This window comes from Haliotis rubra, unplaced genomic scaffold (genome assembly GCF_003918875.1).
Source record: "Haliotis rubra isolate DU_JTF1 unplaced genomic scaffold, ASM391887v1 Scf585, whole genome shotgun sequence".
NCBI classification, from domain to species: Eukaryota; Metazoa; Mollusca; class Gastropoda; order Lepetellida; family Haliotidae; genus Haliotis; species Haliotis rubra.
In genome coordinates this window covers 157,702-183,893 of record NW_025767285.1, presented here as the reverse complement: position 1 = coordinate 183,893, position 26,192 = coordinate 157,702, and the positions used below count along the sequence as shown (strand labels likewise).

The 26,192-nt window shown below is 41.0% G+C and overlaps 1 protein-coding gene across 3 annotated transcripts in view; it reads left to right on the top strand.

The window, feature by feature from the left end:
- Nucleotides 1-26,192, top strand: part of LOC124254864 (poly [ADP-ribose] polymerase tankyrase-like) — an 85,521-nt gene that overhangs the window by 4,152 nt on the left and 55,177 nt on the right. Inside the window, exons 2-15 of one of the 3 annotated variants that reach the window (XM_046688718.1) lie at nt 5,687-5,794; nt 6,593-6,594; nt 7,126-7,235; nt 7,520-7,676; nt 7,933-8,141; nt 9,315-9,414; nt 10,832-10,956; nt 11,451-11,498; nt 14,002-14,130; nt 15,159-15,314; nt 15,508-15,609; nt 16,143-16,335; nt 17,328-17,527; nt 23,717-23,808. In XM_046688718.1, coding sequence (XP_046544674.1) covers nt 5,697-5,794; nt 6,593-6,594; nt 7,126-7,235; nt 7,520-7,676; nt 7,933-8,141; nt 9,315-9,414; nt 10,832-10,956; nt 11,451-11,498; nt 14,002-14,130; nt 15,159-15,314; nt 15,508-15,609; nt 16,143-16,335; nt 17,328-17,527; nt 23,717-23,808 — 1,721 coding nt within the window. In that variant the 5' untranslated portion in view covers nt 5,687-5,696. Of the gene's footprint in view, nt 1-5,685; nt 5,799-6,592; nt 6,595-7,074; nt 7,078-7,125; nt 7,236-7,519; nt 7,677-7,932; nt 8,142-9,314; nt 9,415-10,831; nt 10,957-11,450; nt 11,499-14,001; nt 14,131-15,158; nt 15,315-15,507; nt 15,610-16,142; nt 16,336-17,327; nt 17,528-23,716; nt 23,809-26,192 lie in introns of those variants that run through there. The other 2 variants (XM_046688719.1, XM_046688720.1) reach the window with 2 other exon arrangements.

The window sequence follows — 26,192 nt, the reverse complement described above, 5'->3', positions numbered from 1 at the left end:
ATCAACCTAATCCATCTATTCCTGTTTTCACAGTTGTGCAAAGAAAAATTCTGGGAAGGAAGAAGACACTTCATCGAAATCTTCTGTTGCCTGTTGGCTACATTCCTAACTTGGAACCACCTGTTCCAACACCAAGGCTAGTAACCCTAGCGCTTGAACAAGTGATCCTAACACCCGGAAAGATCATCAACATCCCTAGAAAGCCACATCAGAGATATCGCTGGGATGATGAAAGTTCTTCAGATGGACAAGACTGGGACATTTACTCCTATTCATATCATGCTCCAGTGTTCACTGATTCATCAGTGGATGGGCCAACTGAACAGACAGCGGTGGTAATGATGAAGGCTAGTGCTGTCCATGATGAGAGGGAGGAAGTGCGTCTGAAGATACTGGTCAGCCCGGATCAGACATCAGCTGCGGGTGGCGTATTTCAGAAATGAAGTATCTGATGAAGAGAATAATCAGCCAGCAGAAAGGAAATGCCAACTCCAGTTCCACGGCGCTCAGGCGAACCGAGTTCAACCGAGATGGATCTGCGGAGTGGGGTATGTTCTCTCTGCGGTAGCTTCCCCACTGAACTGGTTGGTGAGGCGATTATCTCAATTCTCTTGCCTCTGGGGCAATGTTTGCTCACCAGCCAGAGAAGCTAACTGAGGCTATTCTGGGTGTTGTCACTGGTAAATTATAATGATAGGGGACATCATTTGTTGGGGAGGAAGTGTGTGGCAGGTATGAAGTCATGTAAAGGTTTGGTTAGGATTGAAGTTGTCATTGTTTATAGTTTTAGCGCCAAGCAGTATCATTTTAAGCGTTAGTCTATGGTTATTTTTTAAGATCTTGCCTAGTCCATTACGGGTATAAGGGGTGTCAAGAGATTGTGCCCTTTGACTTGCTTGGCCCCTTGTGTTGATTGGTTCTTTTAAAACACTAAACATTACTTGCACGTCAGCCATTGCACTTCACTTCAATCCGATCGCAGTTCAGAGCATAAAACAACTAACACGTCCGATCTAAAGGTAGGAACAATATTTCAAGTATTTTATATATGTTGTACTAAATAACAATGTTATTAGTGCTAATTAAATGTTCTTCATGATAATAAAATAGGTTAAAGTATATTTGTGCAATTGTAAATATTATGCCAAGGTAAGTAGACAATCTTGCAGTGATATAGTAAATAACGATCATGCTTAAAACTATGATACTTTGTTTATTTGAATGATGTTTATGCATAGGTTATTTATTGTGCATTATAACCATGGCACTTGTTTGCATTATACTTACGATGCAGAATGATTGAATGTGTGATTGATTTTGGGTATGACCTAATGTGACTTACACATGGTTCACGTCGATACCGAACCATAGCTATTGATTGTTGTGATTTGTATACATACATATTTAGAATATTGAGACTTTGGTTTGCTTGTTCTTGTAGCAGCAGTATATTCCTCTTGGAGACGTGGGCTCTTCTACACCCCAGTGTCACGCTGTAGGGTATGAACGTTATCATTGTGTCATATGTATAAAGTTATTATATTATTCACATAGTTGATGGATTTTATGTATTATGTACAACACCGTTCACCATAATGTAATGCGTTAGTACGACGATATTTGAAACGTTATTCTAATACCAAGGAGTTACCGTTCTTGGTGGTTCAGTCAACGTGTTAATGGCTATGTACCTATTACCACAACAACATTATATAATGTGCACCTGTTGACATTAATTGATATTACACTCATTTCTAATGTTAGAAATGATATAAGAGATTCAATGATTGTATATATTTATCTATATTTACATGTTTGCCCTTAACTTGGCACTTATTTTGTAAACATGTGTTTCAAGGGTGTCTGTCAATAAAGAATAGATCTCACAACCCGTGTCAGTGTCTGGTCTTCAGTATTCCCATTCGCGTCCCTGTTACATAGTGGCGGCGAGGATTAAGGATTACTGAGACCGAGCATGATTCGAACTGTGCTTTATGACTGGTTTACCACTAACTATGTTCATGCCGAATATGAGAAACAGCTATGTAAACTATAGATAAATATATACAATCGTTGAATCTCTTCGTACAATCATTAAGCAACAGTGAAGTAGTAACAGTATGTCGGCAGAATCGCTACTGATATAAACCTGTTGTTACAATAAACGACATAACCGATTAACTGCGACTGGTCAAACCACTGAGCAATGAAAACAACGTTCAACATGCGATAAAACCCAGCATTACATATGATGACGTGTTTGTACATACATAAAATCCATCAACTCATAATGAATGTATAATAACTTTATGCATATGGACAATAATGATAACGTTCATACCCTGATAGCGTGTTGCTGGCGTAGAATATTTCACTCCAAGAAATATACTGCTGCTACAGAAACAAAAACAAAATCTCAGCCATTCTAAATATATGTATGTATGCAACAATCAATAACATGGTTATCATTACTGACAACTATGGCTATCAACATTAGGTCAATACGAAATCAATCAAGGATCAATCAATGTTCGTCGTAGTGCAATGCAAAAAGCGCCATGGTTATAATGCACAATAAATAACCTATGCATAAACATCATTCAAATAAACAAAGTATCATAAGTTTTATCATGATCGCAGATACTATGTCACTGGAAGATATCTACTTACTGGCTTTCAATTACACAACATACCTAACCTTTTATTATCATGAAAGAACATTGATCCAGCACTAATAACACTAATAACCGACTTATTACAATTTGGCAATACTTGAAATTAGTTCTACCTTTAGATGGACGTGTGGATATTTTCAAAGATCCTCACTTGAGACAATGATCCCACGAGATCCTGGGACAAGCTCAACTGAAAGTTACCATCACTTCCCTGGGCTTCCTATATATTTGGTGGAGACGAACAAGGATGCTACATATGATTTTGTGGAGATATGAAGTTGACTGTCTTCTACAGTCAAAGACTCATACGTTGAAGTTGTCTTACAGGCTATCGGAAATCTCTCCAAAGGAGAAGCGGCTTTAATATCCGTGAAACTAGGCCATAAAGCAAGCACAGAGGGATATATTGGCTAAAGATCAGGGGTGCATTCGGTACACTTAGGAGGAAGGAGAGAGTCTTATGTCACAGTTTTATGGTGCATCTCAGAAGGAAGATGAGGATGTTATTGGGCATGGGGATGTCGCCTTGAGAACCTTATGTATCAGATATCAGAGCAGCGCCACTTAACCTTGGATCGAACAGGATGAGATGCTAGGGCAAAATGTGGGATGGGCTCAAGCCTGGTTGAAAAGCTTGGCTGCGCACAAATATGAGGTCATTTCTAATTTCGATGAACTGCGTCTTTGTCTGCGAGAAGTGGGTTGACCTTAACAGAAACAAGCCCACGGCAGAAAAAAGTCAGCTACGGCTAAAATGGCTTTCACTTCAGATAGTGCTGAGGGCGGCTTCAAAGCAAGAAGTTCTTGACTTGAAGGAAATGGTGAAGGAAATAAGGAGCAGAGATTGCAGAGCTCAGGTGCCAACATCAGGGGTCCAAAGTTTACCAGCGCCGGGTTTCAACTCAGCCATCCCAAGTACACCCCGGTTTCTCAAACCCCAGAGTCAATCATCCCACAGACCTGAGAGAAAAGTATCAGAAGTGGAGGCAAAGGAAAATCTCCAGCATACACTGGTTCACAATCCAAGCCATTTCTTTCTACACATCCAGGTTTTGATGTCACCAATGAACAGCCATATGGAACTGACCTACAAGCATCAGGGATGCATCCTTATTCAACACAAGGAACAACTGGATATGTCTCTCCACCAGAGAGAGGACACTGTGAACAACACTAATGAAGGGGGTTGCCTAGATGTTTTAGGTGTGGTTACCCAGGTCATATTGCTCGGGGATGCAGAGTGAGACTTGATCACCTACGTCATCCTTTAAACTGGCCCAGAGGCCTATGGGAAGGGGCACCGCCCTTAGGTTGTTCATCACGCCTACAGTACCAGATGGATTAGTTGGCAACAGTAATGAAGTTGAGATTGTAATTGAAGGAGTGCCCGATACAAGCATTAGTGGACACAGGAGCTACTGTGTCAATTGTCTCTGAGAGACCTTTACAAATCTCATTGCAGCACATTGCGCTTGAACCCATTGGAGATATTTTGGACATCAGATGTGCTTTGGTGGTCAGTCACTTCCATATCAGGGGATATATACAAGTTAATATTATCCTTACAGGTGGAGGTATCAGCCCTCAAAATCCTGTCTCCAGTCTACTCTTGGTTGTTCCTGAAACAAGGTATAATGCCACGTGTCCCTGCCTTGCTGGGTACCAATGTTTTGCAATGTCTTTGGATGAATGTAGGCAACTCCATGGACCAAAATTCCTACAGAGGGCAGATTTACATACACCTTGGTACTTGGCCTACAGAAGCATTGCACTCAGAGAGAAAGAGTTAGTGCACAATGGATGGCGTCTTGGTTTTAGTCAGGAGCACTGAGACTCAGAATATGATCATTCCTCCAAATAGTAATGTTATCATAAAGGGTCGGATCACGAAGGGATTGACATCGCCAGGAATTTGTGCACTTCTTCAGCCTACCCACAGGTCATCACTACCGGCAGATATTGATGTTGCTCCAACACTCATCACTTACAATAGTTCAAGGCCAGAGATTGTAAATGTACACATCTCAAATGTGACCACGCAGACCTTATGTATACCTCCAAAGGCTCCATTATGTAACCGGGACGTGAATGGGAATACTGAGGACCAGACACTGATTACGGGTTGTGAGATCTATTCTTTATTGACAGACACCCTGAAACACATGTTTACAAAATAAGTGCCAAGTTAAGGGCAAACATGTAAATATAGATAAATATATACAATCATTGAATCTCTTATATCATTTCTAACATTAGAAATGAGTGTAATATCAATTAATGTCAACAGGTGCACATTATATAATGTTGTTGTGGTAATAGGTACATAGCCATTAACACGTTGACTGAACCACCAAGAACGGTAACTCCTTGGTATTAGAATAACGTTCAAATCAAATGCGTACCAACGTACACATTATGGTGAACGATGTTTGTACATAATACATAAAATCCATCAACTATGTGAATAACATAATAACTTTATACATATGACACAATGATAGCGTTCATACCCTGTCGCGTGACACTGGGGTGTAGAAAGACCCCACGCCTCCAAGAGGAATATACTGCTGCTACAAGAACAACAAGTGATATATTTTATGGAACCAGAAGACTGTTATAAATGTAGACTATGTTTTCCTGGATATCTTTGTACCAGAGCCTGTCACACAGCTAACCAAGTGGAGAACTGGTGATGTTACCACTTGTTTTTATCAGGGAATTTGATTGGACTGCTATTGTTAAAGTGTCATTTGACTCTCTGATTCACAATGAAGTTATAATGGCAAATGGTCTACTATCATTAGAGAATAGAGGTATGGAGCATCATCAAGGAATTAAGCAGACATGCCATGATATAAGTGATATGTTGCATAAGGTTGTGTTGAAACAAACTCTCTTAGTATCAGAATTAGATAACATTCACACAATCTGGACACATTTTCAAAATCAATGTGTTATGATACATATGATGGCTTGTATCCTGTTCCAGTATTGAACATCATGTGTTTTAGGGGGGCCAATATGTATGACTGTGACCACAAGGGAGAGACTCCTCTACACTTTGCAGTTCGCGCAAACAGAGTTAAAAATGTGAAGTATCTCCTGCAAGAAGCAAAAAAGTGAGTCAGAGTTGTATTTGTGACTATGTAGTATGTGTGGTAAGGGAACAACTGTCAAATTGGTCTCGGTAAGGTTATGTGTTTGATCATATAAAACAACAGGATATTATACTGTTTTACAGGAAACATATTGTATGTAAGTGTGTTATTTGAAGCATGTGGTGTGTTTGTGTCATTTTGTCAGTATGTGTGTTTGTGTTTTATTGCAAGCATGTGTTTTATTAGAAGGTTATGTTGTGCTTGTGTTCCATTTGTAGCGTGTGTCATGTTGAAAGCATGTGTGTACTTGTGTTATTTGAAGTATGTGTGTTTGTGTTTAATTGAAAGCATGTGGTGTGTTTGTACTTTATGGTGTGTGAATGTTTTGTTGGAAGTATATGATGTGTTGGTGCATTATTTAAAGCATGTGTATTTGTGTTTTGATGAATGCATGTTTGTGTCTTATTGTGCTTGTGTTTTTGGGCAAGCATGTGGTGTGTTTGTGCTTTATGGTGTGTTAATGTTTGGTTTGAAGAATATGGTGTGTTAGTGCATTATTTGAAGCATGTGTGTTTGGGTTTTGTTGGAAGCATATTTGTGTCTTATTGTGCTTGTGATTTATTGTGAGCATGTGTTTTATTGCGGCCATGTGGTGTGTTTGAGTAAGACTTACTCTTGAGTAAGAGTCTTTTTTGAGCACATGAGGTGTTTTTGTTTACTGGAACTGATTTCAGTTCATTTTTGCCTTACAAATTTTATTTCTCCAAACAAGTTAAAGTAAGATGTCTGTTTCACTCCATTCCTCTTAAGCATGATTAGAAGTGTACAGTTATGACAACTGGAAAGAACATCACACGTGTGACTTGATAAACACATTAAAATGACCCCAAATGACTGGTTGAGACTTGTTGTTCATATCATTCTAATAATTATTCCCAGCTATCTGTTAAAGTATTTGACCAGATCTAATTCTGCTTCTGAAGATATCATTTGACTTACAACTGATGTAACTTTCATCTAGGTTGAGGTAGCACATGGTGGAAAGAATGGACTGCACATGTGGCCAATCAATCTTCTTTGGTTATTGGAAGAAATTTTACTTTTTACTTTAAAAATTAGCTGTTGGTAATGTCTCTGCCCACTACTTTTTAACATGTAAACGTGTCATAAAACTAGAAAATGTTGGATGCAATGCCGCTTCAAATACTGTATGGCATCTCTAACTATTTCCAAGCATGCAGACACAGTTGCACTCCTCCAAGACAATCAGCATGTCCTTATGAAAGGTTAACAAGTGTAAGAAAGTGAGAAACCGTCAAGAAATGTATATGTGACTGTGGTTTTATTTTCAGGTATGAGTGACGATGATCCAATCTTCTTGCGCTTTGGGGTTGGAGGTCTCAATCGGCCAAACAAGGCCTCGTACACGCCAATGCATATGGCGACAGAGAAAGGCTATGTGGTAAGTCACCATTCAAATTTTTTGCATCTCCATTAAAATGATATCTCCAAGGATGAATGGTATTTGTTGAATTCTGTCCCCTAGTTATGATGGATCTGCTGGTTGGTTGAAGTCCAAGCTTTACACTTTCAATATCGGACTTGTGAGAGGTGTTCTTCCAAGCAACTGTGTGAAGTTATGCATTTCTCTTATGTCATGCTTGTTAAAATACTCTTCAAAGACTTTCTCATCTCACTTTGTGCATATTGGAAATTTTTATACACTGCTTCTGCTGTTTGTTGCAGGAAATTGTTGAAGTGCTTGTCAGTTATGGAGCCAAGGTAGATGTGCCACTGAACACTTCTCGCTTCAAAGTCACGCCTCTCATGATGGCCGCTCAGTTCGGCTTCCAGGATACACTGAACTTCCTGGTGGAACATGGGGCAGTTGTGCAGCGGAAAGGTGAGGTCATTTGGATTGAAGGCTAAATATCCAATCAGTGGACAGGTCAAGATCCTTTTTGGGTCTTTTTTTTTTAAAACATTCTCAAATAAATGACAAAGAAAGCTATACTACATTTACTTGACATGCAATATGGAAACCATTTATTTGTAGTTGAAAGAAATGAAGCAGAAGGCATTATTTTTTTAATATTGATCATGGAAATTACAAAGTGGAGTTGACTGAGGAGTGAACTCTTACCCTGAAATGTTCTCAGACCGTCTGGGCAGAACAGCCCTAATCCATGCTGCAATGAATGGGAACACAAATGTCTTGTCCTTCCTACTAAACATTGGCTGCAACCCCAACCTGTGTGACAACTCCGGCAACTCCCCCATCATGTATGCTGCAGCGTACGGCTGGTACTTCTGTGTAGAGTCTCTGCTTGGTGCAGGAGCAGATGTCAATGTAGGCAATGACTGGAAGGTGAGTTGATAAGCCAGAGGCTGTTATATACTGTAACTCAGGTATAACTTGAGGCAGTTGATAACAAAATCATCATGTAACTAGTGTATCATTATATGATTTTATGCACTAGTTATAAGCTGATTTTGTTATTTCAAATGTATTTATATTATTTTTATGAATGGAGAACTGAAAATGTGCAATAGAAATTTCCTTTTGGACAATAAAGACATGTCTTATCTTATCTTATCTAACCCAGAACACAATGTGTTAAGCCCATTTCTGGTGTCCCCCGCCGTGATATTGCTGGAATATTGCTAAAAGCGGCGTAAAACTAAACTCAGTCAGTCAGTCAGTCTAACCCAGAGATTGTTATAAACTGTAACTCTGGTATAACTGGAGGGAATTGATAACCCAGAGACTGTTATATACTGTAACTCTGGTCTAAGTAGAGGGAGTTGATAACCCATAGGCTGTTATATACTGTAACTCTGGTATAACTGGAGGGAGTTGATAACCTGTAGGCTGTTAGCTACTGTAACTCTGGTCTAACTGGAGGGAGTTGATAACCCATAGACTGTTATATACTGTAACTCTGGTCTAAGTAGAGGGAGTTGATAACCCATAGACTATTATATACTGTAACTCTGGTATAACTGGAGGGAGTTGATAACCCATAGACTGTTATATACTGTAACTCTGGTCTAAGTAGAGGGAGTTGATAACCCATAGGCTGTTATATACTGTAACTCTGGTATAACTGGAGGGAGTTGATAACCCATAGGCTGTTAGCTACTGTAACTCTGGTATAACTGGAGGGAGTTGATAACCCATAGACTGTTATATACTGTAACTCTGGTCTAAGTAGAGGGAGTTGATACCTCATAGGCTGTTATATATTGTAACTCTGGTCTAAGTGATTAATTGTGAGGTGTATATCCTTGAGTCTTTAAGATAAATTTGATCATGACTTGGAACGAGCTCGTAGTGCTTATGAAATGTAAATTTAATGACAGACAAAACCAACCTTGTTAAAAAATGTTGTCAATGCAAACAAGTGTTCCAAAATTGTTTGATCAATTGCTTGGTCGTTTAGTCACTGCAACCAATCTTCGATTATTTCAATTAATCGAACCACCACTATAAAAAAGGGATCATTCACTGATGATCAGAAGTCTGTTTTGTCTTCTTCAGACCACACCTCTCTCCATCGCCTACATGAAGAGCCATTTTGGCATTGTCAGTCTGCTGCTGACAAAATCTGACGTTGATGTTGACTTCCAGGATGACCAAGGTAGGCCAGGGAATTACTAAGATAACTGAGAATTGACTTTCACTTTGACACTGAATTTGTGTATTGAGATCTCTATGGTAATTTTGGTTTAGAATTGATTCCCAAAATTTGTTTGTTTGTAGTTTAATGCTGCACTTAGCAAGCACTATCCAGCTGTCTGTAAAAAGTCAATTCTGGAGCTGAGACAAATGAGTGATTGACATAATGATCATCGATCTCGGCAGTTTGGGTATGAAGACATAAATCAACCATTGAGCCTGACCACAAAATGTTGTTAGTTGCCTCTTACAACAAAACAGGAGTAGCTGAAGACCAGTTCTTCATATGCCAGGTTCCCAGAAAGCCATGCTTGTTGTAACAAGTTACTAACTGGAATGGCTGGCCTGGCTTTGTGAATTGGTTAAATGTGGGACTTTCACTTTATATGACCCAATGATTTCTCTAGTCCTTGCTCAATTATTAACCTGTATGTTATAAAATAACTGGAATATTGTTGAGTGCGGCACTAAACAATGCATTCTGTATGAACTGATGGTTTATCTGGTGAAGGACAAGGACAGCTGATTACGCCTTTGTTGATGCTGAGGGTGGTACACCTCATTATGCACTGATAGTGTGGAACTTTGCACTTAATATTAATCACTGATTTCTCTTTCTCTGAGCTTTGAGTCGATTATGTTAAGTGTGCATCATGCTTATATTCAAGTAGGGTGTATCATGGTAAAGATTTCTGTTCTGAATTCAACTAAGTTATTGGCCTGAGAAAACAGGACTGCTGTGTTAAATAGTTTGTTTTAATGTGACCTCAGCTGTCATCGATGCTTCTAATGACTACTACATGTTACGGGACAGTTGGGTAGCCTAATGGTTAAAGCGTTTGCTCCTCACGCTCAAGGCCAGTGTTTGAATCCCCACATGGGTACAATGTGTGAAGCCCATTTCTGGTGTCCCCCACTGTGATATTGCTGGAATATTGCTAAAAGCGGCATTAAACCATACTCACTCACTCACTACTACATGTTACATAACCTGTGAAGATATGGGTTAGAATTGGTCTTGAGGAACCCATGCTTGTCGTAAAAGGCGACTAAAGGGATCGGGTGGACTGGCTCGCTGACTTGGTTGACACATGTCATCATATCCCAATTCCGTAGATTGATGCTCATGCTGTTGATCACTAGATTGTCTGGTCCAGACGTGACTATTTACAGACCAACACCATGTAGCTGGAATATTGCTTAGTGCAGCGTTACATTACAAACCAACCAAACAAAATGTTACATATGCATGTAGTACATGCTGTAATAATGTTAGTATTGGAATATGCATTTTAAGTATTTTATAAGTTTTTTCTGCAGTCACAGTTGTAAGTTATTGACAGTGATATATTTATTCCATGTATAACTCTCTGTTTCAGGAATGACCTTGGTGTCTACAGCTGCCTCCAGCGCCCTTTACCCAGACCTGTACGACCAGATGGTTTACCTGGTGAAAGACAAGGCAGCTCGTTGCACCTTTGTGGATGTTGAAGGTTGCACACCTGTGAGTTGTAAACACTTGCATGTAACTATGGATCTAGACATGTCAGGTTTTGGTCCTTGCATTGTCAGTTTCCGTGGCATGAGTACTTCTGTAGACATGAAGCTTTATGGTTGCATGTATCTTTACAAACCCTACCACATGAAACTTTCTTGGCATATCTATAAAAGGTCACCCATGTGAAGAATCAAACACTAATCTTCAGCATGATGAGCAAACGCTTTAATCTCTAGGCTATCCTTACCCCCCTGTGGCAAATTTCTGTGTCATGCATTACCTATTACTCTTGCAATTTTGCTTATACAGTCCTGGGACTTGACCTTGATTTCCATAAGAAGTTGTCTTTAATATGAGATCAAAGTATGGAGGTAATGATTCTAGGATGCAAATAGGCAGTCTGTCTGTTAGGTTAGTGATTCAGCCACAAATGTAATCTTCCATTCCTCTCTATACATTGTTATAACAACAGAAGTAATGTGCTGTCTGTTCTGTTGCAGCTTCATCATCTGGCCCGAAATGACATCCTTCTGGAGGGCACACAGGCAGTGAGTTACCATGGTTACTGGGTAGAAACCTGATGGGAGGTGGGAGTTAAAGTGCATGGTGGTATCCTGGGTAAATTATCAGAGTTCTCCAGGCCAAACATTACGTTTTTCTCCATATATCTTTTCAAGATGCAAACAAATACATCATTTTGATTATAATGCCCCTTGAAAGGATGCGGCATCCATCTTAGGGTTGTGGGTATTGTTTTTCCACCTTTCAATGAATTAACCCTATTTTGATCTAGAACACATATTCCATAATTAGTGCATTAATAAAAGAATTAGTAACATCTTCCCGGTTTCAAAATAGTAAACCTGACAAGTCTCCATTGGATGATATGAAAGGAAATTTGTATAAGATGGTGAAATGATTTGGTCTTTTTGTTAGTGTCACCTGTGTAAAGGCATATCTTACTACCTTGACAACATCAGGTCTGAAGGAAACTAAATTTCACCTGAATAATGTCATGTCTTCCTACCCTGACAACATCAGGTCTGTAGGAAACTAAATGTCACCTGAAAAATGTCATGTCTTCCTACCCTGACAACATCAGGTCTGAAGGAAACTAAATGTCACCTGAATAATGTCATGTCTTACTACCTTGATAACACCAGGTCTGAAGGAAACTAAATGTCACCTGAATAATGTCATGTCTTACTACCTTGATAACACCAGGTCTGAAGGAAACTAAACATCCCCTGTGTAACGACATATCTTACTACCTTGACAACATCAGGTCTGTAGGAAACTAAATGTCACCTGAATAATGTCATGTCTTACTACCTTGATAACACCAGGTCTGAAGGAAACTAAATGTCACCTGAATAATGTCATGTCTTACTGCCCTGAAGGAAACTAAATGTCACCTGCATAATGACATGTCTTACTGCCCTGGCAACCTCAAAGGAAACTAAATGTCACCTGTGAAATGGCATGTCTTACTACCCATGACAACACCTCAGGTCACCAGGTCTGAAGGAAACTAAATGTCACCTGAATAATGTCATGTCTTACTACCTTGATAACACCAGGTCTGAAGGAAACTAAATGTCACCTGAATAATGTCATGTCTTACTACCTTGATAACACCAGGTCTGAAGGAAACTAAACATCCCCTGTGTAACGACATATCTTACTACCTTGACAACATCAGGTCTGTAGGAAACTAAATGTCACCTGAATAATGTCATGTCTTACTACCTTGACAACATCAGGTCTGTAGGAAACTAAATGTCACCTGAATAATGTCATGTCTTACTACCTTGATAACACCAGGTCTGAAGGAAACTAAATGTCACCTGAATAATGTCATGTCTTACTACCTTGATAACACCAGGTCTGAAGGTAACTAAATGTCACCTGCATAATGACATGTCTTACTGCCCTGGCAACCTCAGGTCTGAAGGAAACTAAATGTCACCTGTGAAATGGCATGTCTTACTACCCTGACAACATCAGGTCTGAAGGAAACTAAATGTCACCTGAATAATGTCATGTCTTACTACCTTGATAACACCAGGTCTGAAGGAAACTAAATGTCACCTGAATAATGTCATGTCTTCCAACCTTGGTAACAACAGGTCTGAAGGAAACTAAATCTCACCAGCAAAAGGACATGTCTTCCTACCCTGACAACATCAGGTCTGTAGGAAACTAAATGTCACCTGAAAAATGTCATGTCTTCCTACCTTGATACCCAGGTCAAACTAAACATCACCTGTGGTCTGACCTTGGAGGTCTGTAGGAAACTAAATGTCACCTGAATAATGTCATGTCTTACTACCTTGATAACACCAGGTCTGAAGGAAACTAAATGTCACCTGAATAATGTCATGTCTTACTACCTTGATAACACCAGGTCTGAAGAAAACTAAACATCCCCTGTCTAACGACATATCTTACTACCTTGACAACATCAGGTCTGTAGGAAACTAAATGTCACCTGAATAATGTCATGTCTTACTACCTTGACAACATCAGGTCTGGAAAAACTAAATGTCACCTGAATAATGTCATGTCTTACTACCTTGATAACACCAGGTCTGAAGGAAACTAAATGTCACCTGAATAATGTCATGTCTTACTACCTTGATAACACCAGGTCTGAAGGAAACTAAATGTCACCTAATAATGTCATGTCTTCCAACCTTGGTAACAACAGGTCTGAAGGAAACTAAATCTCACCAGCAAAAGGACATGTCTTACTACCTTGACATCAGGTCTGAAGGAAACTAAATGTCACCTGAATAATGTCATGTCTTCCTACCCTGACAACATCAGGTCTGAAGGAAACTAAATGTCACCTGAATAATTTCATGTCTTCCTACCCTGACAACAATGATAGTTGCTTATGCCCAGGCTCCTTTCTTTGCAGGCTGCATTATAAAATCATCTGTCACCTGTATGTTTGTTGCCATATTAGACCTATGACTAAGACTTGGGTCAGTTTATGCATATGGTTTGTACCTGAATGTATGCCATGTCTCAATGTTGTTACTGCAGACACCAGAGCCAAGTGATGAGGCGATGGAGACAAGTGTGAAGATTGCCAAGTTGCTGGTGGAAAATGGCTGTGATCCAAAGGCTGTCGATAAGAACAAAGTGTCGGCTGTCATGGCAGCTATGAGAGCTGTAAGACAGGCTTTAATAAATTATTTGTTATAATCTTTGCTTTGACATCACATCATTAAATTTTAGTACCAAGAAAATGCTAAGAGAATACAAAATAACAAAATACAAATCAAAATACCTCCCTCCACATTTTTAGTTCACCTGAGCTTAAATCATAGCCTGTTTGTCCTGAGTTCAATTTTCAATATCTTGAAGGTATCTTTTTTGACAGTTTTACTGATCACTACATTTCTAGGTGAACTGCTGTATTCCTGTGTTTTAGCTTGTTGGGTGAAAATCTAATAATTGAATTACTTGCGACTTATCAAGTTCGTTTTCTTTCTTTTAGACTCTATCCTTTTGTTTCTGCCATGAGTAAAGCATTTCCTATTTTACCTGATTTTTCATAAATGTATTATTTCTGCAAAGTCTTGATATACATATGAGGTTTCCGAACACAAAGAATTGTCTCCAGAGACAGTTCACCTCTGGGAAACGCCAAGTAGCCACACTTGTTCCAAGGCCTAACCAGTGAAAGTGTGGTGGTCTCAATGTATGTCTGGGCTCTGTGTGTCTCATCATGCTTTTACCCATGAAAATCCAGGTTAGAATTGATCTTCAGCAATCCACGCTTGTTGTAAAAGGCAACTAATGGGATCAGGTGGTCAGGCTTGCTGACTTGGTTGACACATGTCATCGTATCCCAGTTGCGTAGATTGATGCTCATGCTGTTAATCACTGGATTGTCTGTTCCAGGCTCGATTATTTACGGACGACCGCCACAATCATAAACCACACCATCATTCATAATTAGGGCAGATTTGAGAATTCATCTCGCTATGATAGATTCCTGAACACCTAAGGGAAGGCCACTGATACTGTGAAAAGCTTATGTTTATATAACTCCACTGTGTGGAACGTTTACTCCGTACATAGCTGGAGCTAATGTTTTGTGATACAACATTTATGTCCTCACCCATTCCAGATATTTTGATTTGTCGTCTCATTGTAAACAAGCCTAATTCCTCTGGTGTTGATTTTGTTCCCAGGGCAACGTTCAGCTAGTTGAGTTTCTTCTGAAGAAGGGCAGCCCTATCTTTACAGACCTGGACAAAGAGGGGGACACCATCCTCCATGCCCTGTGTTATGACCACATGGACTCCATGAAGGACTACCTTGCTGTCCTTAAGTGCATTGTTTCAAAGGTGAGCTTCTCACTTCTACTCCATGAAGGACTGCTCTGCTCACTCACTCACTCACTCACTCACCTCCCTTTCCTGCACACTCACCTCACCTCACCTCCATGATCTATACCTATTTTTGCTTACAATTATCTCATGGACACTATTTATTCAACGCTGAAGATACCATAATGTAATGAGTGGTCTTTCCATGCAGGATGCAGCACAGAAGAAAGCTTTCATAGAAATGGCGAAGACCTTCTGCAATGATGGCAGTACTCCACTGCTGGCTGCCTGTCAACAGTACAGCGTCTGCAAGGTAATGTCATTACTGTGCTTCAAACTTTTATGGTATCTTTATAGTCAAATCATTTTAAAATCCCCCCTTCACTTCCCCTACTCTTAACTCTCATACCATCCCAGGATAATAATGGTCAGTCCCTACTGATTATCTTGGTCCTTGAAGGTGTTCAAAATAGTTTGCGGGGCAGTGGGGTAGCCTAGTGGTTAAGGCATTCCTCGTCACGCCGAAGACCGGGTTCGATTCCCCACATGGGTACAATGTGTTAAGCCCATTTCTGGTGTCCCCAGCGTGATATTGCTGGAATATTGCTAAAAGCGGCGTAAAACCAAACTCACTCACTCACTCAAAATAGTTTGTAGGTGTTGGGAACTTATGTTCTATTCTTGGATAGGGATTCATCTGTGGGACTGTGTGTAAGAATATAAGTCCTCAGTAACTTATTCTTGTCAAAAGAGATGGCTTAATGAATTGGCTGGTGAGACCCTTTTGACTTTGACTTTGATTCTGTGTATGCTCATGTTTGTCAGACATGATTTTGCTTTCAACAGAAAAAGCTGAGTTCATCTGACAGCAAGGAGGATAAGGCAGCCGGAAGGTGGTTGTGGAAACGTGGACGTGATTTCATCAAGTATCTGATTGACGAACTGAAGTCTGATGTGAATGCCATCATATGTGAGAAACGTTATGAGAAGGAGGAGGACAAGCCAGAGAAGGAAGAGGACAGATACCAAGCTGACTGGGGTAAGGGTGGCTTAAGAAGGCCTGGGGAGGAATTGAATGGCTGTGAGATGACTAGGAGATGACAGGAAGGCATTGGAAATAGATGGAAAATGGATGAGAGGGCTGAAATCTGACAGGAAGGGTTGGGAAATGGACGGGAGGGCTGGAAGCTGATAGGAAGGGTTGGGAAATGGATGAGAGGCTGGAAGCTGATAGGAAGGGATGGGAAATGGATGAGAGGGCTGGAAGCTGACATGAAGGGTTTGGAAATGGATGAGAGGGCTGGAAGCTGACATGAAGGGTTGGGAAATGGATGAGAGGCTGGAAGCTGATAGGAAGGGATGGGAAATGGATGAGAGGGCTAGAAGCTGAAAGGAAGGGTTGGGAAATGGATGAGAGGGCTGGAAGCTGACATGAAGGGTTTGGAAATGGATAGGATGGCTTGATGCTGACAGGAAGGGTTTGGACATGGATGGCATATGGATGGAAGCAGACCAGAAGGGACTGGAAATGGCTGGAAGCTGATAGGAAGGGATGGGAAATAGATGTAAGCTGACAGAAAGGGTTGGGAAATGTTTAGGATGGTCGGGAGCTGACAGGTAGGGATTAGAAATGGATAGGATTGACGGTAGTTGACAGGAAGAGCTTAGGAATGGATGGAAGCTGATAGGAAGTGATGGGAAGTAGATATAAGCTGACAGAAAGGGTTGGGAAATGGATAGGGTGGCTTGATGCTGACAGGAAGGGATGGGAAATGAAAGGAAGCTGACAGGAAGGGTTGGACAATGGATATGATGGCTTGATGTTGACAGGAAGGGATGTGGAATGGATGGACGCTGACAGTAATGGTTGGGAAATGGATAGGATGGCTGGAAGCTGACAGGAATGAATGGAAAATGGATGGAAGCTGACAGGAAGGGTTGGGATCATTGTAGTTTTATGGCTATTTCTTTATGAAACCTTAAATGACCAGTGTTTTGGAGAATGAGAGATGCAAGTACTTTGTGTCTCAGGAAAATGGTCGGTGGCTGAAATGCTGGCAGATGTTGAATCTTGTGAGTATTGTGGCTTACGGGAAGAAAAGGAAGAAGAGTGGCCAGCTCTCCGAATGATCCTCAAGTACAAGCCTGACATGAATACTCGTGACTGTGAGGGGCACACAGCGCTCACTGGGGCCGTCGACTACAGCAAAGTGGTGCCAGCTAACTTACTGGTATGTACTAGTGTCATGTACTTGTGGCATGTACTCGTGGCAAGTACTAGTGTCATGTACTTGTGGCATATACTCATGGCATGTACTAGTGTCATGTACTTGTGGCATATACTCATGGCATGTACTAGTGTCATGTACTTGTGGCATATACTCATGGCATGTACTAGTGTCGTGTACTTATGGCATGTACTAGTGTCATGTACTTGTGGCATATACTCATGGCATGTACTAATGTCATGTAATTGTGGCATACTCATGGCATGTACTAGTGTCATGTACTTGTGGCATATACTCAGGGCATGTACTAGTGTCATGTACTTTTGGCATATACTTATGTCATGTACTCATGGTATGTATTCATGGCATGTACTCATCGCATGTACTTATATCATGTACTTGTGCCATGTACCCATCTCATGTACTTGTGGAATGTACCCATCTAATGTACTTGTGTCATGTACTTGTGGCATGTACCCATCTCATGTTCTTGTGTCATGTACCCATCTAATGTACTTGTGTCATGTACTTGTGGCATGTACCCATCTCATGTACTTGTGGCATGTACCCATCTTGATCTATGTACTTGTGTCATGTACTTGTGTCATGTTTCCATCTCATGTACTTGTGGCATGTACCCATCTCATGAACTTGTGGCATGTACCCATCCCATGTACTTGTGTCATGTACTTGTGGCATGTACCCATCTCTCAATGTACTTGTGGCATGTACCCATCTAATGTACTTGTGTCATGTACTTGTGTCATGTACTTGTGGCATGTACCCATCTCATGTACTTGTGTCATGTACCAATCTCATGTACTTGTGTCATGTACCCATCTCATGTACTTGTGGCATGTACCCATCTAATGTACTTGTGGCATGTACCCATCTCATGTGTGCATGTACCCATCTAATCTAATGTACTTGTGGCATGTGTAATTTCATGTATCATGTAATTTGTGGCATGTACCATCTCATGTATTGTGGCATGTATTGTGGCATCTTATGTACTTGTGTCATGTACTTGTGGCATGTACCCATCCTCATGTACTTGTGGCATGTTCCCATCTCATGTACTCTGTGTCATGTACTTGTGGCATGTACCCATCTCATGTAATTTGTGGCATGTACCATCTCATGTAATTTGTGGCATGTACCCATCTGTGTACTGTACTTGTGGTCATGTACCCATCTGGCATGTACCCATCTCATGTAATTGTACATGTGGCATGTACTTGTGGCATGTACCCATCTAATGTACTTGTGGCATGTACCCATCTAATGTACATGTTGTGTCATGTGGGCATGTACCCATCTCTCATGTACTTGTGGCATGTACCCATCTTGTGGCATGTACCCATCCCATTGGCATAATGCCCATCTAATGTGTCATGTAATTTGTGGCATGTACCCATCTCATGTACTTTGTGGCATGTACTTGTGGCATGTACATGTACTTGTGGCGTCTCATGTACTTGTGTCATGTACTGTGCATGTACCCATCTAATGTACATGTAACCCCATCTAATGTACTTGTGTCATGTACTTGTGGCATGTACCCATCTAATGTACTTGTGTCATCATGTACTTGTGGCATTAGCGTCATGTGTATGTACTTGTGTCATGCATGTGGCATGCACCCATCTCATGTACTTGTGGCATGTACATCCATGTCATGTACTTTGTGGCATGTGGCATGTACCCACCTCCTATCATGTACTTGTGGCATGTACCCATCTCATGCACTTGTGGCATGTACCATCCCACGCGTCATGTACTTATGTAACCCATCATGTAATTTGTGGCACATCCATCATGTATGGTGTTAGCATGTACCCATCCATGTAATGTGTGTGTATGTACCCATCTCATGTACTTGTGGCTTGGCGTGTGTCATGTATTACTTGTGGCATGTACCCATCTAATGTAATGATGTACCATGTATCTCATGTAATTTGTGGCATGTACCCATCTCGTGTAATTGTTCGTGTACTTATCTCTGGTACTCTGTGGCATGTATGATATGTCCCATCCCATGTACTTGTGCGTGCATGCCCCCATCTCGTGTACTTGTGGCATGTCTCATGAACTTCATGTAATTTGTGGTCATGTATGCCCATCTCATGTAATTTGTGTCATGTAATTTGTGGTGCATGCCCATCTAATGTGGCATCTGCACTTGTGTGCATGTACCCATCTCATGTAATTGATGTCCATCGATCATGTACTTGTGGCATGTACCCATCTCATGTTCCATCTGTGTCATGTACTTGTGGCATGTACCCATCTCTCATGTAATTTGTGGCATGTACCCATCTGGCATGTACTTGTGATATGTGGCATGTACCCATGGCATGTACTTGTAATGCTTGTGGCATGTACCTTGTGGCATGTAATCCATCTTGTGGCATGTAATTTGTGGCATGTACCCATCTCATGTACTTGTGTCATGTACCCATCTCATGTACTTGTCCATGTGCACCAATCTATGTATGTTGTGTCCTCCATGTACTTGTGGCATGTACCCATCTCAATCATGTACTTGTGTCATGTGTCCATGTACTTGTGGCATGCACCCATCTCATCATGTACTTGTGGCATGCACCCATCTCGATCATGTACTTGTGGCATGTACCCATCTCATGTAATTGTGGCATGTAAATCCATATGTACCCATCTAATGTATGTGTGTCATGTAATTCTGTCATGTACTTGTGGCATGTACCCATCTCATGTACTTGTGTACATGTACTTGTGGCATGTGCATTGTAGACATGTGTACTTGTGACTTGTGTGTACTTGTGACATGTACCCATCCTCGATCATGTATTTGTATCATGTACTTCTGTGGCATGAACCCATCTAATGTTACATGTACGTGTACTTGTGTCATGCACCATCCTCATGTACTTGTGGCATGTACCCATCTAATGTAATTTGTGGCATGTACCCATCTAATGTGCTTGTGGCATGTAATTTGTGGCATGTACCCATCTCATGTAATTGTGGCATGTACCCATCCCATCGTGTCATGTACTTGTGGTATGTACTTGTGGCATGCACCCATCTCAATCATGTACTTGTGTCATTGTACCCATCTCATGTACTTGTGGCATGCCACCCATCTCGATCATGTACTTTGTGTCATGCACCCATTGGTGTGTCATGTACTTTGTGGCATGTACCCCATGTCATGTTGTGGCATCCCATCTAATGTACTTGTGTCATGTATGTGGCATGCACCCATCTCATGTATCATGTAATTCTGTGTCATGTACTCTGTGGTGGCATGTATGTTCCCATGTACTTTGTGGCATGTACCCATCCCATGTACTTGTGGCATGTACCCATGTACCCATCCCATGAACTTGTGGCATGTACCCATCTCATGTACTTGTGTCATGTACTTGTGGCATGTATCCCCATGTAATGTGGCTGCACCATGTAATTTGTGGCATGTACCCATCTCATGCATGTACTGTACCATCTGTGTGGCATGTACCCATCTAATGTAATTGTGTGTCATGTACCCATCTGGCATGTACCCATTGTAATTTGTGGCATGTACCCATCTAATGTACTTGTGTCATGTACCCATCTTGTACCTGTGGCATGTGCCCATCCTGTACTTGTGGCATGTAATTTGTGGCATGTACCCATCTCATGTACTTGTGGCATGTACCCATCTCATGTACTTGTGGCATGTACTTGTGGCATGTACCCATCTCATGTACTTGTGTCATGTACTTGTGGCATGTACCCATCTAATGTACTTGTGTCATGTACTTGTGTCATGTACTTGTGGCATGTACCCATCTCATGTACTTGTGGCATGTACCCATCTCATGTACTTGTGTCATGTACTTTACTTGTGGCATGTACCCATCTAATGTACTTGTGTCATGTACTTGTGGCATGTACCCATCTCATGTACTTGTGTCATGTACCCATCTCATGGACTTGTGGCATGTACCCATCTAATGTACTTGTGTCATGTACCCATCTCATGTACTTGTGGCATGTACCCATCTAATGTACTTGTGTCATGTACTTGTGGCATGTACCCATGTCATGTACTTGTGGCATGTACCCATCTCATGTAGTTGTGGCATGTACCCATCTCATGTACTCGTCATGTGTACCCATCTAATGTACTTGTGGCATGTACCCATCTCATGTACTTGTGGCATGTACCCATCTCATGTACTTGTGGCATGTACTTGTGGCATGTATTTGTGACATGTACCCATCTAATGTACTTGTGTCATGTACTTGACATGTACTTGTCATGTACTTGTGACATGTACCCATCTAATGTACTTGTACTTGTACGTAACCCATCTCATGTACTTTGTGGCATGTACCCATCTCATGTACTTGTAACAGCGTGGCATGTACCCATCTCATGTACTTTGTGGCATGTACCCATCTCATGTACTTGTGGCATGTGTCATGTAATTTGTGGCATGTACCCATCTAATGTACTTGTGTCATGTACTTGTGGCATGTACCCATCTCATGTACTTGTGGCATGTACCCATCTCATGTACTTGTGGCATGTACCCATCTCATGTACTTGTGTGTACCCATCTCATGTACTTGTGGCATGTACCCATCTCATGTACCTCTGTGGCATGTACCCATCTAATGTACTTTGTGGCATGTACCCATAATGTACTTGTGGTATGTACCCATCTCATGTACTTACTTGTGTCATGTACCCATCTCATGTACTTGTGGTCATGTACCCATCTCATGTACTTGTGGCATGTACCCATCTCATGTACTTGTGGCATGTACCCATCTCATGTACTTGTGGCATGTACCCATCTCATGTACTTGTGGCATGTACTTGTGGCATGTACCCATCTCATGCAACTCTCATCCATCTAATGTACTTGTGTACCCATGTACCCATCTCATGTACTTGTGGCATGTACCCATCTCATGTACTTGTGGCATGTAAATCCATCTAATGTAATTTGTGGCATGTACTTGTGGCATGTAATTGTGACATGTACCCATCTAATGTGTACCCATCTAATGTACTTGTGTCATGTACTGTGTGGCATGTATCTCATGTGGTATGTAATTGTGGCATGTACCCATCTCATGTACTTCTGTGTCATCTCATGTACTTGTGGCATGTCCATGTAATTACTTGTGGCATGTACCCATCTCATGGCATGTACCCATCTCATGTACTTGTGGCATGTACCCATCTCGATACTTGTGGCATGTACCCATCTCGATCATGTACTTGTGGCATGTACTTGTGTCATGTACCCATCTCATGTACTTGTGGCATGTACCCATATCAATCATGTATTTGTGTCATGTACTTGTGTCGGGTACTGGTGGTATGTACCCATCTCATGTACTTGTGGCATGTACTCACAGCATGTACCCATCTCATGTACATGTACTTGTGGCATGTAGTCATGGCACATACTTTTGTACATGTGACTATGGCATGTTCCTTTGGCATGTAGTTATGGCCTATCCTTTTGGCATGTACTTGTGACATGTACCCATCTCGATCATGTATTTGTGTCATGTACTTGTGGCATGTACCCATCTCATGTACTTGCGGCATGTACTCACAGCATGTACCCATCTCATGTACATGTACTTGTGGCATGTAGTCATGGCACATACTTTTGTACATGTGACTATGGCATGTTCCTTTGGCATGTAGTTATGGCCTATCCTTTTGGCATGTACTTGTGGCATGTACCCATCTCATGTACTCATGGGCATGTCCTCATGGCATGTACTTAGGGTATGTTCTTTTGACATGTTCTTATGGCATGAAAATAAAATCTGGTAAAAAGTGATGTCTTGTCATAAGGGACATGATGAAGATTGCATTTTAATGCATCTGTTGAATAACAACAATATTTTGTACCATAATAACATAAATATTCACAAGAATGATACATTTACCAGCTAATTTATGACAATCACCAGCAAGTGATTTGTGACAGCGGAAGTGATCCTCACTCATTCTTTGTATTTAATATTATCTTGATCTCACAGAATGTATGAGCAAGGTGGTATTTTCAAATTCAATTGTCAACATATGTTTATAATTTAGACTCAGATTTAGAAAATGCAAATATCAAATAAACAGTATTTCAGTTTCATGTGTGTTGATTGGCTCAGGGAAAGATAACTCCATGTTTTCAGGTCAAGGAAAGCAATGCAGATGTGAATGCCTATTACATCAAGGAGGAGAATGGGAAGAAGTACAAAATCTGGACAGTTGTCATAGCAGCTCTGTGAGTTAACAAATTACCTTTGAAAGAATGTATGTGATGTTTTGATCTTTGTGTTTTTAAACTGACTGATGGGATCAAATTGTGGTTGTTTTGTTTTGTTGGATCCAATATTTGATAAACTTCAGTCAGAACTGAAATATATGTATGGAACAAGTTTTATGGATAACAACTTCTTTATTTCGTGAGTGCGACGTTTCGATACAGATTCTTGTACCATTGTCAAGCAAGAGTGATACATGAAGTGGAGGAGCTGCATATATATACTGTATATAACAATGAAACAATATACATAGTAATTTACAAAGGAAACAACATAATTGCCATAATTGGTTAAGCAGTAAGCTGAAGAAGCCAGTGAGTACACAAAGGATAGTGAATGGAAGCCAGAGATGTATAAATACAGGAGTGGTTACAATGAAGGAGATGTTTATACAATAGGTGCGATGTTTATACAATAGATTGGGCTTGGTGGAGGAGTGGATCATAAGCTGATGGAACATGATGAAATATTGTGCAGAAATTCAGAACTTCATCTTCAGAAGATTGGCATAATGTTGTAACGTTGTTCATGACTTTGTGACTATTAATGTTGAGCACCTTTGCAAATCGAATTTGTTTGGCAATTTTTTTCTTTGTGATTGTAATTGAATCAGTCATTGTGGAGTCCAGGGTAATGTGTTATTTTTCTGGTAGCATGAAACTTTATATGATTTAGTGCAAGAATGATATTTTTCCTTATCCTGACTCATGCTATATGCTTATCTCCCTTTTCCTTCGAATGATACGTGGAAACTAGAATCTCTTTGCTCCCTGAAGCAAACGTAAAATCACTCACCCAGTTGGGCACCTCCCCTCAGTTTGCTGCCACTGCGTCCCACGTGACCAACACAGAGGCATGCTCTTGTCACTCTCTCCTTCATCGCCCTTTCGGACTGTCGGGCGATTCATGAGTCCCTTTTTTACGACTTATATCCTTTATATGTTCGTCAAGATTTTCAAATTAAGGCTGTGAATTGTATTTTGGATCATTATATTATCATAACGATGTATTTATTGACATAAACTACGGCTAAATTTGGAGATTTTCTCACTCCATTTCAGGTGACTGCTTTTACATGGTGGCATGTAAACAATGCAGAGTACACATTCAGCGGCTGATCTACACCCTGTGTGTTGTACTTGTGTTAATACATCGTGTTTACTTGCCTCACGTTGTAAATATTATGCACATTTATCGGAATTTGCATTTCATAACATTTTGTTATCCCATTTACGCAGGACTATGGGTTACCGACTGGGAACTCCTGGTGCTGTAGACATGTTTTTAAGAGGAAAAAGAGAAGTCACTGAAAGATTGCCGCTGACGAGTGTTCCCCAGTCACCTGGTCATGAGCTGTCTAGTCTACCATCAACTGGGAATGTTAGCATTCCTTGTCTGCTGTTTTTAATCTCCCTCCGGGGTTATTCCCGTCTCTGCCGCTCTTGCAGAGACAGCATTGTCCTCAATTAGACCGTTCGAGGTCTACTAGATCATCTGTGCTGGCTGCTGAAGTTGGATTGTTTACGAACGACCTAGTGCCTGCTGACAAAGCTCTTAAGCTATCGATGGCGCAACCACCTGTCCTGGTGCCTGAGATCTTCATACGATCATCGCAGAAGCTGTCTCCAGTTATGACATCAGGGTTCACGAACCCGGCAACGCAGTCCAGTCATACATCTAATCGATGTCCAGGCAGTGTACTCCTCGCAGTTCGTCTACGATGTCGTTAGGGTTCGCGAACCCTCAGATCAACAGGCAGATATCAGCAATGCAGACATCTACAGGGCTCGTGAACCCTCAGATCAACAGGCAGATATCAGCAACGCAGACATCTACAGGGCTCGTGAACCCTCAGATCAACAGGCAGATATCAGCAACGCAGACATTTACAGGGTTCGTGAACCCTCAGATCAACAGGCAGATATCAGCAATGCAGACATCTACAGGGTTCGCGAACCCTCCGAGATTATCAACTGATAAATATCATCAGCAGATTATGGTCAATCCGCTTGCGTTTGCAAACACTACCTCATCACCTATGTGATCCAGTCAGGTTGGTGAACCCCTTGAGTGAATGTCGACTGCCGGAGCCACGCCTGTCGACAGGGTTCGCGAACCCTCCACCTGAGTTGTCCCCATAATAGAGGAAAACGCTCAAGAGGAGTCAGACTCCTTTATTTACAATGATGCAGAGATATTATCCTGGATTGCAGATGGTTTACCTATATCCTCACCTACCCGGGACTCCAACCCAGCGGATGCATACTACATACAGGATGTTGACGTCAACTCTATTACCATACCGCTGAATAAAACGATATCTCAGATCCCAGAGAATCTGAAA